The 19,290-nt window shown below is 42.9% G+C and overlaps 1 protein-coding gene across 5 annotated transcripts in view; it reads left to right on the forward strand.

Moving 5' to 3' along the window:
* Window positions 1-9,916: 9,916 nt before the first annotated feature.
* Window positions 9,917-19,290, forward strand: part of LOC106581931 (tissue factor pathway inhibitor) — a 43,655-nt gene continuing 34,281 nt past the window's right edge. For 2 of the 5 annotated variants that reach the window (XM_045704532.1, XM_014164438.2), the window contains exon 1: window positions 9,917-10,137. In XM_045704532.1, the coding sequence (XP_045560488.1) occupies window positions 10,050-10,137 (88 nt within the window). In that variant the 5' untranslated portion in view covers window positions 9,917-10,049. The remainder of the gene's footprint in view (window positions 10,138-19,290) is intronic. The other 3 variants (XM_014164435.2, XM_014164437.2, XM_014164436.2) reach the window with 2 other exon arrangements.

Raw genomic sequence — 19,290 nt, forward strand, 5'->3', positions numbered from 1 at the left:
AATACATCAAAGACACTTGTTTATTTTGGACCTTTTGCAAGTATCGATACACATGAAAGCCTCCGGGTCAAAATGACGCACAACATCAAATTTGTATACAAAATCTGCACAGACATTCCACAACACATCAGTGTGTCCACATTTTTAAGTTAGATTCATGACCCTAAATGAGGAAAGTTATTTAATTTCATGGAGAAAAAAGAGGTTAACTAGTATTTCAGACAACTCAAAAGTGGAAATGGGTAAAACTGACTCGCAACATAACAGGAGGGTTAACTGCTTCAGCATACTACACTTTTGGTACTACTCTGACCCTGGCAACCTCAACCTGCCTTTCTCTCACCGGACACATACAACTTTCTCCACTGATACTACACATTCCTTCATCTCTTCACTCCTATACACTGCAACATGTCCATAAGCTTGGCACTTAAAACACTGCAGTATTTCAGGAACAAAAAAGCTCTCACAGGTTAACTAACACATCCTAACTTGACCTTGTCGGGCAAAGACTCTGCATCAAAACTTAGCAGGTCAGACTGTAGCTGTGTTCGAATACTCATACTAACCACACTAACCATACTATTTGTGACGTGAATTGAGTATATAGTATGGTTATTGGTCATAGTGTGGATATAGTTAGTATGCCAAAAGTTCCCAGATGTCGTACTAAATTCGGCAAAATACAAAGTATACATGCAGTGGACACTATTTCTGTGCTTTTAGGGCCCATAATGCAATTCTTCAGAAAATTGGGGTGGCTTCACAACGTTTTCAGATTTGAAGAAAATGGCGGAAAATATGCAGCCCAAGTCCAACAAGAGCGGATACAAATTCATTGCTTGAACTAATTATGACAAATGTTAAGCTAATGTTGAGCAATAAAGTCATGAATTTTCAAATAAGTTACGTTACGTTGGCTGACAATTTGTTAGGTACGCTATCCTTACGAACCGCCAAGCATTACAGCAGTATGTACCAGTATGTTAGCTAGTTACCTAACATTAGTTGGCTACTACTACATCGAACTTGCCAGGCAGTATATTAACTATCTGCTATCTAACTAACTACCCAACGTTTATTGACTTGATTATTCACATCATTCTTAGGTAAGTGGTATAGTTGTTATACTTTTCAATGAACATTGTTAGCTCTGGCTATCTACTCCGATTTCAGAGCACTCACGCTGAATAATTAACTGATGAATTTACCAATGCTCAACACCCGTTGAATATGGCTGTTTGTCTGCAAAAAAAAACATAGTTAAATTGTTGCCAACAGCACAGTTACATTCACCAATGCTCTCGATAACATGAAAACAGCCTAATCCACCTATACTAGGGCGAGTAAAATGGTCAAAGTGAGGTGTTCTCTCATTTGTGTCTTTAAGTAACTAGCCAACATTAGCCAGTTAGCTTTGGTGCTTGACTGCTGTTGAAAGCTCGAATCAACCCTACTCCTCACCCAGAGCGTCTAGTGTGCGTTCTGATGCTCCGAGAACGTACAACGCTCTGGATTTAAGAACCCCCAGAGCGCACTCTGGCAGTCCAGATTGAATTTACAAACACACCCCAAAATCGTAAAATGTATAGCTAGTCATTTGTTATGCTAACAAGCTAGCAAGAGGTTGCATAGCAACAGCATCAACTTTCGGTAGACAGGCAAAGCTCTAGTATGCTCAACTGAAACGATACCATTTGTTTATAGAATACTAAAATGAACTAACAGTATGTAGTATATACTCATTACGCATGTAGTATACGATATGTTAGTATGGGTATTCGAACACAGCTAATGTCTTCTCCATTTCACCACGCTCTCCACCGAGTCTGCGTCGCACCAAACGGTGGGGGTCACAGTACGAACATAATGTATTCATGTAAATGTTTTCCTAGCTATTTATATTACCTGAAGTGTAGGTTAACGGTCATACACAAATTCAACACCGCACTATCATCAATACAGTAGGAGGGTGATTATGCAACTACGGGCACTTCCATGTCCTCGGGTCAATTTTGGGGATTTTATAAAAAATAAAATAAATACAAATATTTGTATGTTAAGTTCACACTATAAATCACCCCATACTTTTTTAAACACCTCTATCAAATAATTTAGCTACTTTTCAGATGCATTTTATACCTCAATTTCACTATTTTGCCCTTGTCCCTGACTCAGACTTTTAAGCTTCTTCTATGTTTTTCTATGAGAAAACATTAATAATTACACATTATATAATGTTATATACTACAGAAAGAGTCAATTAAATAAAATCTATATCAATATTTATTGTGAGTATGCCCTTTATATTGTTTTTTACACAAAATATACCTGTCCTTTGGGAGTGGTGTCATTTCCACCACTGAGTACAAATTCCTCACTAATACAGTTTTTCCAAGAGAATGTTAATTTAGTTACTATGGAAACTATATATTGTGACACTGAAGCACATGGCTGCAGTGGACAGTTGTTCCAGATGTGATGTCCAGAAGTTTAAGAAAAGTGGAGGTAAATATTGCTTGTGTAGAAAATATTTTAATTGTCAGTCATTTCCAAACAGGCTATAATTTCTTTAATTTGTGGTAGAACTTTAGATTTTTAAAAATATTTTATGTATTTAAGGTAAATGATATGCTAGTTGTAATACTAATCAAAGCATACTAAGCTGTCTGTCAATTTTCTCCAGAAACTGTAGAAATGTCATTTCCATCACAAAAGTGTGGTGGAAATGACAGAAAGCGGTGGAAATGACACAATCCATTATCTTATTCGTTTTTACTTGACTTGTTTTTTTTTAACTTTAGGCTTATTTAATCATGTTTTAAATTAATTGAATCTAGAAAATGCTCCAAGGTGTGCACAAGTTGAAAACTAAGTAGTATTTTGTTATATCTATCTGGTCACTGCCTGCTGTTCTTGGGTGCACCTAGTCGCCGGTTCTGCTACTCTCTGTGTTCTGAGTCTGTCCAGTGGCAGTTCCATCTCACGACCTAGCATGAGGGATGCCGGGGAGGCCTGTGTTGTGTGTTTGCTTGCTCTGTAGTGCATTAGCGTTTGATTCAAAGCAGTTTGGAACGTGCACCCCTGGACCAGGTGCGCTCTGATGCTGTTCTTCAGCGTTTGGTTGAAGTGTTCCACCCCTCCGTTAGCTTGTGGGATGTAGTAGGCCGTGCGGATGTGTTTGATTCCCTTGTTGTTGAGATATGAGGAGAACTCGGCAGAGGTTAGCTGGGGCCCATTGTCCGTGTTAAGGGTGAGGGGTAGGCCCCACCTTGTGAACAGGCTGTCTAGGATGTCCACGATGGCCTGTGCTGTGACAGTTCCGACAGGAACCACTTCTGGCCACTTAGAGTGGAGGTCATACACCACCACCAGGAAGCGCTGATGGTGAGGGACTGCGTGTCCATGGATCTCGCCACAGATGTCCAGTTGGATGTGCTCCCAGGGGCGGGACGGCCATGCGAGAGGCTGCAGGGGGGGGTGGGGCGGACTGTCCTGTTTTCCCACTGAGGAGGCATGCAGCACAATCCCTAACCAGGGCTTCAATGTCGTGGTCGATGCCTGGCCACCACACAAGGTCTCGACATCGCTGTTTGACCTTCACTATGCCCAAGTGCCCCTCGTGCGCCATGAATAGAACACGCCACGCAGACCACTCAGGACCACAGTGCAAAACCCTCGAGAGACACAGACTTCTTCCCAGCAAGAAAGTTCGTGCTTCACCCTGGCAAAAGTCGGCAGCTCTTCCGGCACATGTGCTGGCCATCCAGTGCATATGTAGGTGCGCAGGGTAGACAGTGTGGGATCCTGTTCCGAAGCTTGCTTCAGCTCCTCCAGTAAGACGACTGACTGAAGAGGAGCGTAAAGCATTTGTACAAGCTCTGTTTTGTTGTCGTCTGGCAAGACGGTCGGAGTAGGAGCGTCAAAGGAGCGTGAGAGGAGGTTGCCACCACGGTATCCCTCCCCGGAGTGAACTTCAGCTGATAGTCATACTGTCTGAGGCGGTCGGCCCATCTGTGCAGCCGAAGTGGCTTGTGGCCAGTTCCTGATGCCGACAGTAGCGTTGTGAGGGACTGGTGGTCGGTTCGGAGCGTGAACAGACGGCCATATAGGTAGAGGTGCCAGCTTTCGCATGCCCAGACATAGGCCAGTGCTTCTCGTTCGCCCACAGAGTACCGTTGTTCTGTGGGGCTCAGGGCCCTTGAGGCGAAGGCGACGGGCCTCTCAATGCCCTTCTGCAGCTGTGAGAGGACAGCTCCTAGTGCTCCAGCTGAGGCGTCACATGTGACAATGGTGGGGCAGATGGGGTCAAAGTGAGCCAAGACTGGGACTGTGGTGAGCTGGCTCTTCAGTGAGCAGACCGCGTCTGAGCAGGCTGCCGTCCAGGCCCATGGCTCATCCTTCTTGAGGAGCTGGCGAAGGGGCGTTGTGGTCTGGGAGTAGTGGGGCAGAAACCGGAGGTATTAAGCTGTCATGCCCAAGAATGAGGCCACCTGAGAGGCTGAGGTCGGTTCCGGGATCCGGTGGACGGCTTCAATGTTCGACATGAGTGGGGCAATGCCTATGGCCGACAAGCGGAACCCCACAAACTCGACGGCTGGAGCTGCAAAGGTGCACTTTCCACCGTTAAGGGTCAGGTTGTTCTGCAGTAGAGCGCTGAATACTCTGTGGAGTCGATAATCATGGACTCCACAGAGTGGATGTGGATGTGGATGTGTATCATCCAGATAGACCGCCACCCCAGGTATTCCAGCGAGGATGGTGCTCATCACCTTCTGGAAGCAGCTGGGGGCGGAGCTAAGTCCAAAAGGCATGCGTGTATATCTGAACACGCCAGCATGTGTGACAAAGGCCGTGAGGTCTCTGCTAGCTGCATGGAGGGGTACCTGAAGATAACCCTGACGAAAGTCAAGCTTCGTGAAGATCGTGGAGCCATGGAATTGTGCGGTCAGCTCCTCAGCTGTAGGCAAGGGGTACTTATCCGGGACAACGGCCTTGTTCACAGCACGGAGATCCACACAGGTCCGGATTCCACCTGACTTTTTGGTTGCAATGACCAAGTTTGAAATCCAGGGGGCAGCGTTGACTGGCTCAATGATGTCTGCATCCAACTGTGCCTGGAGATCTTTTGTGACGTCATCACGCAGTGCAAAGGGAATGCGCCGTAGGGGCTGCATGACTGGGGTCACTTCCGGATTCACTAGGGGCCTGTGAGTAAAGGCTGTGAGGCAGCCCAGTCCATCAAACAGAGTTGGCCAGTTCTGTTGCCATGTGCAGGTAACCTGGTGGATAGCTGACCCACTGTCATCTCTCAGTGTGAATCCCAAGCCTGTGAAGAGGTCGAGGCCCAAGAGGTTGGCACCCCGCTTTGCAACATGAAATGTGAATGATGGCAGATGCTTGGTGCCGTAGTGTACTGGAACCTGGAGGGTGGCCACAATGTCTATCTTGGATCTGCCGTACCCACACAGGGCAGTGGAGGGCTGTTGGAGTGGTAGGTGACTGAAAAACTTGTAGTAAGTGGCAAGGTTGAGCAACGACACCGCAGCGCCAGTATCCAGCAGCAAAGGCAAACCCACCTCACCCAGCTGCACAGTGCATGTCCTGAATGACACATGGTTGGTGGAGACAGTTCGGATTTCCATGTGTTCATGTTGAGAGTGAGATGAAACTAAGGTTCTGTGCTGGGTGGAGCTAGTAGCTGGGGCAGAACGACATACTTTCACAAAGTGATTGTATTTTGAACAGTTCTTGCATATTTTCCCACGGGCTGGGCAGTTTGAAGCCCTTGAATTGTGAGAGCTAGCCCCACAGTTGCCACAGCTACTTCTGTTTGTTTGTCTGTGTGCCTGCTGCACGGGCATGCCGGTGTCTGTGTCCATGCAGCTATCAACGTGGGAGGCCGTGCGCAGCGCGTGATCGTTGTAGTGCGCCTGCTCGGACTGAAGCTGCTGTGTGAGAATGGCTAGGGGCCGAGGGTATGCTGCAGAGCTGTCTGTTAGCATAGTAGAGCATTCCAACGCCGCTTCAACCTGGAGTGCTATTTTAATAGCTCCATCTAGTTGTAAATTATCCGATTCCAAAAGTAGTTTCTCCCTTGTCTTTTCACATAACGTCCCCTCTATCAACTGATCCCTGATGATCTCGTCCTGAAGTGTCCCGTAGTTACAAGAGCTAGCCAAATCCCTCAGATTAGCCACGTAGCTTTGAATGGATTCACCCGGCCGTTTGTGTCTCTTCCGTAGCCGGTAGCGTCGGAGGAGCACTCGCTCTTTCCCGGCGAAGTGGTTCCGTAGGAGGCTGACTGCAGCAGTGAATGTAGGAGCCGATCCAAGCGCTCTGAAAATCCTCTATCCCTCTGTACCGAGGCAGTGACGGAGCAGTGCTGTCCTCCACTTGTCGTAGATTGTAGAAAAGTCCATAGCTTCGAGATAAGTGTTAAAGCTTTCAAGCCAGTTATTCCACAGGACTGGAGGTTCGCCAGGCACGGCGAGGAATGGTGCTGGCGGTGGTCGCCAATGTTATATCTAGCCTAGCTGTAGAAGAACGCACATCTGCACAGTTTCACATTTTGCATCACTCTGTCGTTTAATAACTGTGCCACTCATTCTGACAACCCATTCATCCGTAAAGCAGCACACTGTCGTAAACCATAACAACGTACAGTATGACGTACAGCACGTCGTACCATACATAACATATGTCTTTATTTTTAGAAGATGCCACATAAAACAGCACAAAGGTCACAGACATATAGAAACAAAATAATAAATTATCCTGTACGATACCAGGAACATCTGCAAAAAGACAGGGAGAGATACTGGAAGAAAAAAAGAGACGGGAGAAGTGAAATCTATCTCTGAGCTTACAAAGCGAGAACAAAGAAACAAGAGATGGCAATGAAAATGTAACCAACGCAATAGAAGACAGACTTTAAAGAGAACAGTTGCAATGGATACCTACCTATCAGGCAACACACCACCTCAGTCACCAGATGATTTGCAGCCAGAATACGAGGCTAACATACCTGCCCCTAACTTACCTGCCCCTGATAAACACCCTGATACCCCTTCCTCATCGTCTGCAACATGAATGAGAAGTCGAATACTTGCTGGAAGGAAAAAGGTTGGAAGAGGTCGCTCAAAAGCATACAGAGATCTTAGTATGAAAAATGTCAATCTTGATAATCCTTTACGGAAAGCTGAGAAATACAAAAAAAGGTATCATCGACTGATGAACAAAATGAAGAGACAAGATTCCCCAAAGACAAAGACAAAACAGCAAATGAAGGGAACTCCGAAGAACTTGAGAAGGATTTTATTGTTTCAAAATGCCATCATTGCAGAGTTAAAACAAAAGTATTAAAAAAAATGTGCAGCACCAAAGACAAACAAGTGGCTTCAAAAATGCTCAAAGGCAACATCCTGAGAAAGTATGGCCTGGTCAAAGCCGCAAACAGAGAATTTGGATTTTCAGCAAAAGCAATGAGGGCAAATGAAAACAGGCCATCAAGTCTTCAATACTCCAGGAAAAATCAGTGTAACAGAATTAGCACTGCCACAGAAGAGAAAATCACTAGATTCTATGAACGTGATGACAACAGCAGAGCAACAACAGGGAAAAAGGACACACTAACGAGGAACAAGAAGAAAAAGCAGAAGCGCTTCTTGAATGCCACAATTCAGATCCTTTATCAGAAGTTTAAGAGGGAATATTCAGAAATTCAAATTTCCTACTGTGAATTCTGCAAAATATGTCCTTTTTGGGTTGTCAAGCCAACAGTCCAGGATAGGGCCACATGCCTCTGCAAAACCCACGCCAACCTCCAGTTCATGGAGTACAAACTACAGTATCACAAAGTGATCATCTGCAGCAACACGGAGAAAGTTGTTGAGTCTTTGTGCTGTGAGAACCTGGAGAAAGAGTGCATGTATAGAGAGTGCTTCCTTTGCCAAGCAAAATAGCTTAAAACGTCTGACTTTGATGCTGGTGAGCAGACATGGTGGTTTGAGTGGAAAAACAAAACTGAAGAGAGAGAGAAGAAAAACAAAGAGGGAAACATGGAGAAGTTCACTGTCCATTTGACAGTAAAAGAAAAGGTATGTGGCACACTGCAGATTCTACTGGAGGACTTCTCCAAAGGATTGAAAGAGAAGTTGGGGAAACACGTGTACAACATTCGACACCAATACTCAACTGAGAGAATTAAGAGAATCTGGGGAAAGAGGAGATCATTGTGCATATTGACTTTGCAGAGAACTACCTGTGTAAATACACCAGTGAAATCCAGGCAGTTCACTTTGGTGATTCTCACAAGCAGGTGACCCTCCACACCTGTGTTGGATATACCACAAATGATACAGTTTCACTTTGCTCACTGAGCTCTTCTATGTTACATGACCCCTCTGCTATCTGGGCCCATCTCTCAAAAACAAATCAATCAAATCAAATTTATTTTTATATAGCCCTTCGTACATCAGCTGATATTCTCAAAGTGCTGTACAGAAACCCAGCCTAAAACCCCAAACAGCAAGCAAAGCATGTGAAAGAAGCACGGTGGCTAGGAAAAACTCCCTAGAAAGGCCAAAAACCTAGGAAGAAACCTAGAGAGGAACCAGGCTATGAGGGGTGGCCAGTCCTCTTCTGGCTGTGCAGGGTGGATATTATAACAGAACATAGTCAAGATGTTAAAATGTTAAAATGTTCATAAATGACCAGCATGGTCAAATAATAATAATCATAGTAGTTGTCGAGGGTGCAACAAGCACGTCCGGTGAACAGGTCAGGGTTCCATAGCCGCAGGCAGAACAGTTGAAACTGGAGCAGCAGCACGGCCAGGTGGACTGGGGACAGCAAGGAGTCATCATACCAGGTAGTCCTGAGGCATGGTCCTAGGGCTCAGGTCCTCCGAGAGAAAGACAGAAAGAGAGAAAGAGAGAATTAGAGAGAGCATATTTAAATACACACAGGACACCGGATAAGACAAGAGAAATACTCCAGATGTAACAGACTGACCCTAGCCCCCCGACACATAAACTACTGCAGCATAAATACTGGAGGCTGAGACAGGAGGGATCAGAAGACACTGGCCTACTTCCTTGAGCTCTGCCCATCGGCTACTGCATCACTCACTTTGTGAGTGGCCTACAACCCAGTATAGGTCTGAAATGTTAAACAATGGTTGTTGTTCAAAATGTTTGCAATAAAATATTGTTTTCATACGTTTTTTTTTTTTACATAGATGTCATTTCCACCACACCTTGTCATTTCCATCACAACCCATATTTTGAGGTAAATTAGTATATTATGTATAATTTACATACATTTATTTGTTTTAGATAGGGAAATCATATGGTTGTTATCATAATCTCACAAAAAGGTTGGATGGAAATATTGTTTTTCATGATAAATAAATGTTTTCAGCTGTCACCAAGGCATGTTTATACATTCAGGCGTCGTTGAATTATTAATATTAGGAAAACCTTAAAAATCACTTTAAATAATATTCAATACAAGTTCATGTACAAATGTATAAGAAATGCGTTATAAATCAATTGTATGATATTTCATTTTCAACTAAAATTGATATTTAATGACGTGATGGAAATGACATTTGTGTATGGCTGTCTGGGAAAATTGACAAAACTATATACATTCCTGAATAGTACGATCGCAGCCATTATCAGATATAGTTTCTAGACAAATCAAAGACAAGTACAATACTGGTAAAATGGTGTTTGAATAAGTTTTCATTTCTGAAAGCTAGCCCGGCCAAAGTGCCCGAAGTTGCATAATCACACAGGAGTGAATAACAACAGTGATGATAATAATACCAGAAATATAGTCATATATTTTAATTTCGAAAATATGAATATGAACAGTTTTAAGAATTTATGTTCAGCTCACTATTAAGGAGAATAAATATAGCCAATAGTCTATTATCAACCGGAAGTGCATGGGTGAACCGCTACAACCATCAGTCTCTTGAAGAAAAGTTCATTAAGTTTTCACACCACAACTTTACTGTAGTCTACTCTCCGAACGCTGACATGGCTGCAATGAATAGCTGGTTGATTTCATGCATTGTTTTAGTTCATTCCGCTTATTTGGGATCTTGTGAATCGGACACTGAAATAGGTAAGATACGTATTTTTACTTATTGATTCATCATTTTCTCCATTGTGTGCCCATACAGCGATCTACAGTTGTTTAGTTGTTTCAAGATATGTTCTACAACATTTCTCCCGAATAGACTTCATGTGTCAAGAAGCCCGTGCGTAATTTGGATTTCGCAAATTCAATATCACCTGATGGCACGTGATATCCCCACAATTGAGAAACAGAAAACGGAGTTATGGTACAGTCACGTTTCAGTTCGGTTATGTTGTTGCAAATCATGTACCTTCATCATTGTTAATAGTTAATCATAAGGGTTATTGTGTTTGTGCACAGATGTGCATGTCGTACAATCGCATTGGCGGCGCGTGAGTTTTATGTTTGGGGAAGCTAATTTTCACAATAGAAATGCACCTTTAATAAAGCGTTCCTTGTATCGCATTTGCACACTTGTCTAAAATAGCATACTATTCCTAATCTGATGAGTACTGTAGATTAGATAGTTAATTATAATTTAGGCTAATAATATAATTCAGGCTAATAATATAATTCAATCACTTGAAAGCATGGCTGAGCGCGTAGACTTTGGGCCTAGGCTAGATAGAATACATTTATCTATGCACGGGTAAAATGTTGCCTTTTATAAACACGTTTCATGCAATTCTGCTACACTTTTAATAAGACAAAAATTACATTTTAGCCTACTCTGCTGACACTGACAAACAGATTGATAAAAATGGCGTTATCTGATCCATATAATAGGCCCACGAGAAGGGGAGACACAAATACAATATGATGTTCACCTAACCTGGAGGAGGAAATGATTCTCTGAAAACAAACTCAAGTGGCACTGACCCAGCAATGATAAAGAGTGAATATGTGCACTCACCAGGAATATGGCTGATGCTTTCTGCTGATGCCAATAACATAGGCTATATTGGTCACTCAAGTAAGTTGAGCATTTTTATAACAAAAAGACAGATTATTGTCTTGTCTTTCCAGCATAAGCCATTTTCTTTCCAAACTACACTGTAAAAATGTCCAGTAATTTCAGTAAATTACTGTCAGCACAGTAGACTGTAGGTTACTGTAACTGTACAATAAAATACTGACAGCGCAGAAACCAGTAAATTACTGTAGATATACAGTGAGGGGGAAAAGTATTTGATCCCCTGCTGATTTTGTACGTTTGCCCACTGACAAAGAAATGATCAGTCTATAATTTTAATGGTAGGTTTATTTGAACAGTGAGAGACAGAATAACAACAACAAAAATCCAGAAAACCGCATGTCAAAAATGTTATAAATTGATTAGCATTTTAATGAGGGAAATAAGTACACTGCTCAGAAAAATAAAGGGAACACTAAAATAACACATCCTAGATCTGAATGAATGAAATAATCTTATTAAATACTTTTTTCTTTACATAGTTGAATGTGCTGACAACAAAATCACGCAAAAATAATCAATGGAAATCCAATTTATCAACCCATGGAGGTCTGGATTTGGAGTCACACTCAAAATTAAAGTGGAAAACCACACTACAGGCTGATCCAACTTTGATGTAATGTCCTTAAAACAAGTCAAAATGAGGCTCAGTAGTGTGTGTGTGGCCTCCACGTGCCTGTATGACCTCCCTACAATGCCTGGGCATGCTCCTGATGAAGTGACGGATGGTCTCCTGAGGGATCTCCTCTCAGACCTGGACTAAAGCATCCGCCAACTCCTGGACAGTCTGTGGTGCAACGTGGCATTGGTGGATGGAGCGAGACATGATGTCCCAGATGTGCTCAATTGGATTCAGGTCTGGGGAACGGGCGGGCCAGTCCATAGCATCAATGCCTTCCTCTTGCAGGAACTGCTGACACACTCCAGCCACATGAGGTCTAGCATTGTCTTGCATTAGGAGGAACCCAGGGCCAATCGCACCAGCATATGGTCTCACAAGGGGTCTGAGGATCTCATCTCGGTACCTAATGGCAGTCAGGCTACCTCTGGCGAGCACATGGAGGGCTGTGCGGCCCCCCAAAGAAATGCCACCCCACACCATGACTGACCCACCGCCAAATCGGTCATGCTGGAGGATGTTGCAGGCAGCAGAACGTTCTCCACGGCGTCTCCAGACTCTGTCACGTCTGTCACATGTGCTCAGTGTGAACCAGCTTTCATCTGTGAAGAGCACAGGGCGCCAGTGGCGAATTTAGCCAATCTTGGTGTTCTCTGGCAAATGCCAAACGTCCTGCACGGTGTTGGGCTGTAAGCACAACCCCCACCTGTGGACGTCGTGCCCTCATACCACCCTCATGGAGTCTGTTTCTGACCGTTTGAGCAGACACATGCACATTTGTGGCCTGCTGGAGGTCATTTTGCAGAGCTCTGGCAGTGCTCCTCCTGTTCCTCCTTGCACAAAGGCGGAGGTAGCGGTCCTGCTGCTGGGTTGTTGCCCTCCTACGGCCTCTTCCACGTCTCCTGATGTACTGGCCTGTCTCCTGGTAGCGCCTCTATGCTCTGGACACTATGCTGACAGACACAGCAAACCTTCTTGCCACAGCTCGCATTGATGTGCCATCATGGATGAGCTGCACAACCTGAGCCACTTGTGTGGGTTGTAGACTCCGTCTCATGCTACCACTAGAGTGAAAGCACCGCCAGCATTCAAAAGTGACCAAAACATCAGCCAGGAAGCATAGGAACTGAGAAGTCGTCTGTGGTCCCCACCTGCAGAACCACTCCTTTATTGGGGGTGTCTTGCTAATTGCCAATAATTTCTACCTGTTGTCTGTTCCATTTGCACAACAGCATGTGAAATGTATTGTCAATCAGTGTTGCTTCCTAAGTGGACAGATTGATTTCACAGAAGTGTTATTGACTTGGACTTACATTGTGTTGTTTAAGTGTTCCCTTTATTTTTTTGAGCAGTGTATTTGACCCCCTCTCAATCAGAAAGATTTCTGGCTCCCAGGTGTCTTTTATACAGGTAACGAGCTGAGATTAGGAGCACACTCTTAAAGGGAGTGCTCCTAATCTCAGTTTGTTACCTGTATAAAAGACACCTGTCCACAGAAGCAATCAATCAATCAGATTCCAAACTCTCCACCATGGCCAAGACCAAAGAGCTCTCCAAGGATGTCAGGGACAAGATTATAGACCTACACAAGGCTGGAATGGGCTACAAGACCATCGCCAAACAGCTTGGTGAGAAGGTGACAACAGTTGGTGCGATTATTCGCAAATGGAAGAAACACAAAAGAACTGTCAATCTTCCTCAGACAGGGGCTCCATGCAAGATCACACCTCGTGGAGTTGCAATGATCATGAGAACGGTGAGGAATCAGCCCAGAACTACACGGGAGGATCTTGTCAATGATCTTAAGGCAGCTGGGACCATAGTCACCAAGAAAACAATTGGTAACACACTACGCCGTGAAGGACTGAAATCCTGCAGCGCCCGCAAGGTCCCCCTCTCAAGAAAGCACATATACATGCCCGTCTGAAGTTTGCCAATGAACATCTGAATGATTCAGAGGAAAACTGGGTGAAAGTGTTGTGGTCAGATGAGACCAAAATGGAGTTCTTTGGCATCAACTCAACTCGCTGTGTTTAGAGGTGGAGGAATGCTGCCTATGACCCCCAAGAATACCATCCCCACCGTCAAACATGGAGGTGGAAACATTATGCTTTGGGGGTGTTTTTCTGCTAAGGGGACAGGACAACTTCACCGCATCAAAGGGACGATGTACCGTCAAATCTTGGGTGAGAACCTCCTTCCCTCAGCCAGGGCATTGAAAATGGGTCGTGGATGGGTATTCCAGCATGACAATGACCCAAAACACACGGCCAAGGCAACAAAGGAGTGGCTCAAGAAGAAGCCCATTAAGGTCCTGGAGTGGCCTAGCCAGTCTCCAGACCTTAATCCCATAGAAAATCTGTGGAGGGAGCTGAAGGTTCGAGTTGCCAAACGTCAGCCTCGAAACCTTAATGACTTGGAGAAGATCTGCAAAGAGAAGTGGGACAAAATCCCTCCTGAGATGTGTGCAAACCTGGTGGCCAACTACAAGAAACGTCTGACCTCTGTGATTTGTAACAAGGGTTTTGCCACCAAGTACTAAGTCATGTTTTGCAGAGGGGTCAAATACTTATTTCCCTCATTAAAATGCAAATCATTTTATAACATTTTTGACATGCGTTTTTCAGGATTTTTTTGTTGTTATTCTGTCTCTCACTGTTCAAATAAACCTACCATTAAAATTATAGACTGATCATTTCTTTGTCAATGGGCAAACGTACAAAATCAGCAGGGGATCAAATACTTTTTTCCCCCTCACTGTATATAGGGCCTTTTATTGAAACACACATTTTCAGCATATTACTGTAACACCTGTCTACAGCAACAAACTGTATTTCCAGAATTTACACTGCATTACTGGAAGCACAGTGGTTAGATTTATAGTGCAGGCATGTATTTCATTAAGGTATTTCAATAGTTTCAATACCGATTTTGTAACTTGTATTTCACTGGCCTGAAGTACAATTCCCGTATTTTGTAACAGTTTAATTTGAATACAATTATTTTTTATTTCCTATTACAATAATAAACTTGCAAGTTTCCTGCTTAACTACAACAACATTCTCAGTAACGGTAACCTAACATTCTTTCTTGCTATGACTGTGATATGTTCTTGTTTATCTTCTTTAGTTTAATGCTGTAAGTCACTGGATAAGAGCGTCTGCTAAATGGCCAAAATGTGAAAATTATAAAGCACTCTGCTGGGTATTATTCTAATGAGCTCCGCCCCCAAACAAGGCCAAATTTGATCACAGTTGAAAGAGTTTCAGGGTGGAGCTCATTAAAATAACACCCTGCTCCGGGTGAAGGTCAATTTATTTATTTTTTCCAAAATTCATTACAGTTTAAAAGGAAATTCAGATTAGTCAATGCATCATTAAGGTACAAATTCGAAGTAATAGACCATTCAAACAATAATTACCGTGGGGGCTGTTATCTGTATGTACCTTTTGCCGCATGTGGATGGTTTACCTCGTGGGGAGAACCATGAACTGCCGCCTGAGGAAAGGCCTTATGTTTGGAGTGTGTCGGCATGGTCAAGATGATTGGTTATTGCAAGGGGGGGTCCAGGTCTGATCATTTTGTTGCAGATTTGGATGAGGGCCTCTAGCGGGTCGTTTGTGGTGTTGGGTGGTTCTTGGCTGTTCACAGCTCTTGACATGCCTACCCACTGAGAGTGGTGAAGGCGGTTCGGAGGGTCTGGACTAAGGCTGGCGGGTTTGCTGCTGTGCGGTATCAGGAGCAGGGTTGAGACCAGGGTTCGCCGACCACCAGAACTAATTTACCCTTCCTGATTCATTAGACCTACACTACGATCAGACCCAGCTGCAGACAATTATCACCTAGGTAGAAATCAGATTTTCAAAAATGTGGACGCTACTGTATATTTATAATGATATCAAATACAACCAATAAGCAAAGCTTACTGACAAATTACATCATGGTTTGCATTTTCAACACCGCAATCTGCACATTTTGGTTGCTGGAATTATATTTTGGACGAACGTGCGCAGGTAGCCTACTGGAGAGTAACCTAATCAGCTTAAAAAATTGTGACTGGTTGTGTTTATGCCACACATAAAAGGTAATACAAATATTTAGGCTATTGAAGCATTATGGGTTCTAGGTGCTCAAGAATTAGCCGCTCGGATTGGAGAGGAGGCAGAGCGTGCGTTAAGCTTTCCTGAATAACTGGGCCTGCTGGGAACATATTTGGTCCACAGGCGGCCGGTGACACCTTAATTGGGCATTTTGGGCTAATAGTAATGGCTGGAACGGAGTCAATGTAATGGTATCGAACACATCAAATACATATTTTCCATGTGTTTGATACCATTCAAGTTTTTTTGAGCTGCATGTCTCATGTCTTCACGTTCTTTCATTCGCAAAGGCATACCATGGCCTCTCCGCTTATATTGAACATTGGTGTAGCTTTGGATGATTTTATGTGTGGTATAATTGCTAGTTAGCATATTTCAGATCTGGAAAAACGATCCACCCACCACTATTTCCTTTACGAATGGTGGCTAAAGGGCTGTATAGACAGACTGGTAGTCTATATTGACCTGACTGGTATAGTTAGCAGGCGGAAAAGCGTTGTGCATAAGCAGATAAGGAGATTTGTCTAGGATGGAAGAAATTATACAGTAAAACCTGCAAAATGGTGAATGTAAACCTGGGAAAAAAACACACTACTCTCCCTTGTGACCAATAAAAAAAAAATACACAACCCTCGCCAACGCAAAAAATACATACATAAGAGTTAGACAACCCTCAACTATTTTGGACCACCTGCCTCCAAAATGAGGGGGAGGGTCATTCAAAACTCGGCAGCTCAAGAGACGTGTTAAAAAGTTGTACGTCTTTGATGTATTTTTATTGTTTGCATTGCTTTGTGTATCACCAAATTTGTTTGAGATGATTTTATTGTAACACTGCTCACTGCATCCAAGTTTCTTGACATAGGCATTTCAAAGAGCTGTCAGTCAAGGCAAGTTCATGAATATAAGCTCCCACTCAGCCTGTCTTTTCAAACTTCCTGATAGTTAGCCATGAGACCAAAATAACTCACATTTTTTGAATTTCTATCCTCCAAAAATATGATGGGTGGTATTTTAGTCACTGAAAAGGCTATTTTACATGGGAATGAGAGACTAGTTCGGGACCTTTAACTTAACACTGTTCCAGTGTCTATACAAGTCCACATTTTCAATATTAATTTAACACTCTCAGTGTTGATTTAACACTGGAAAATGTGTTGTGTTCATTGAGCCCCTATAAGATTGGTCTTTAACAAGTTTGCCTGTTTGCATGCTTACCTTTTTATGGCACCTCACATTGTACAAGTTTGATAATACATTTGTTATGATTTACACAAACGCACACATACAACAATTATTTGGCCTGTATATCACAACCATGACCTTAGAATATACAATATGCTTGAATGCTAATAAGCAGTGTTTGCTTTCTGCACTCTGCAAAAAGTGTTTGCTTATAGAAGAATGTTGTCATTTGCTAATTGCATATCATTTCGGTGAATTTGAGGAAAAACAGTCATAGAGTAGCGTACCCTTTTATAAATTCAACAGTAGTACCAACAGTGAAATGGATCCACACTCTTAAAGGGATAGAGTGATATTTTGGCAATTAAGCCTTTAATCTACTTACCCACAGGGGCAGCAGGTAGCCTAGTGGTTAGAGTGTTGGACTAGTAACGAAAAGGTTGCAAGATCGAATCCCTGAGCTGAAAAGGTAAAAATCTGTCGTTCTGCCCCTGAACAAGGCAGTTAACTTGCTGTCATTGAAAATAAGAATGTTCTTAACTGACTTGCCTAGTTAAATAGAGATAAAATAAAAACAGTCAGAGGAACTCATTGAAACTACCTAACTTCTTTTATACTGGATGCAACGACATAAGAATGATATCCATGAGTTCATCTGACTCTGGGTAAGTAGACAAAATCTTGCACAATCCCTTTAAGGCCCCTTCAATTGTCTGGTGCGGGCGAAAAGTATAAACAATCTCACTCTCATTAATTTGTGGGGAAATTTAATTAGCTGTTCACTCAGTGTTTGATGTGGTTCGTTATGCTAAAACCCCAGGCCATATGCAAAGGGGAATTGCATAGCAGTTTGACTTCAGTAACGTCTACTGTAACTCTGTTGTAGTGTATTGTTGTGAGGTAGGCTACCGTAGCTAGAGCACATATTTTTACAGGAGATCTGTAAAAGAGCAACGTTTTTTGGGGGGTTCTATCAGTGAAAATGTTAGGATTTCAACACTTAGTCAGTGTTCGGCCCCAATTTTGTATTTTTAATTGGACAGCGTCCATTTCAATTGAGCATAAATCTCACCTGCAGGCAATTTAAGCTGCAGCATGCTTCTTGGGTTTGTTTTGTCAGTAAGCCATCTGGTAAAGTTTTCAGACCTGCTTAACTACACTCTTGGAAAAAAAGAGTTCCAAAAGGGCTCTTTTGCAGAGAGATAGGGTCCTACCAAGAACCATTTTGATCTGAAGAACCCTTTTTGGGAGACTAGGGTTCTTTGTAAGGCAAAGGGTTCTACTTAGAACCTTTAACATCCTAAACTTTTTGGGAAGAAAGTGATATTTGATTATTCTTTGGAAGGCAAGAAGGATTCTACATAGGACCATATACAGTTGAAGTCGGAAGTTTACATACACTTAGGTTGGAGTCATTAAAACTTGTTTTTCAACCACTCCACAAATTTCTTGTTAACAAACTATAGTTTTGGCAAGTCAGTTAGGACATCTACTTTGTGCATGACACAAGTAATTTTTCCAACAATTATTTACAGACAGATTATTTCACTTATAAATCACAGTATCACAATTCCAGTGGGTCAGAAGTTTACATACACTAAGTTGACTGTGCCTTTTAAACAGCTTGGAAAATTCCAGAAAATGTCATGGCTTTAGAAGCTTCTGATGGGCTAATTGACATAATTTGAGTCAATTGGAGGTGTACCTGTGGATGTATTTCAAGGCCTACCTTCTAAACTCAGTGCCTCTTTGCTTGACATTATGGGAAAACCAAAAGAAAACAGCCAAGACCTCAGAAAAAAAATTGGTTCATCCTTGGGAGCAATTTCCAAACGCCTGAAGGTACTACGTTAATCTGTACAAACAATAGTATGCAAGTATAAACACCATAGGACCACGCAGCTGTCATAGCCCCTCACGAAGAAGATGCGTTCTGTCTCCTAGAGATGAACATACTTTGGTGCGAAAAGTGCAAATCAATCCCAGAACAACAGCAAAGGACCTTGTGATGATGCTGGAGGAAACAGGTACAAAAGTATCTATATCCACAGTAAAACGAGTCCTATCTCGACATAACCTGAAAGGCTGCTCAGCAATGAAGAAGCCACTGCTCCAAAACTGCCATAAAAAAGCCAGACTACAGTTTGCAACTGCACATGGGGACAAAGATCATACTTTTTGGAGAAATGTCCTCTGGTCTGATGAAACAATAATAGAACTCTTTGGCCATAATGACCATTGTTATGTTTGGAGGGAAAAGGGGAGGCTTGCAAGCTGAAGAACAGTATCCCAACTGTGAAGCATGGAGATGGCAGCATCAT

The sequence above is a fragment of the Salmo salar genome, chromosome ssa21, assembly GCF_905237065.1.
Source record: "Salmo salar chromosome ssa21, Ssal_v3.1, whole genome shotgun sequence".
Classification (NCBI taxonomy): Eukaryota; Metazoa; Chordata; class Actinopteri; order Salmoniformes; family Salmonidae; genus Salmo; species Salmo salar.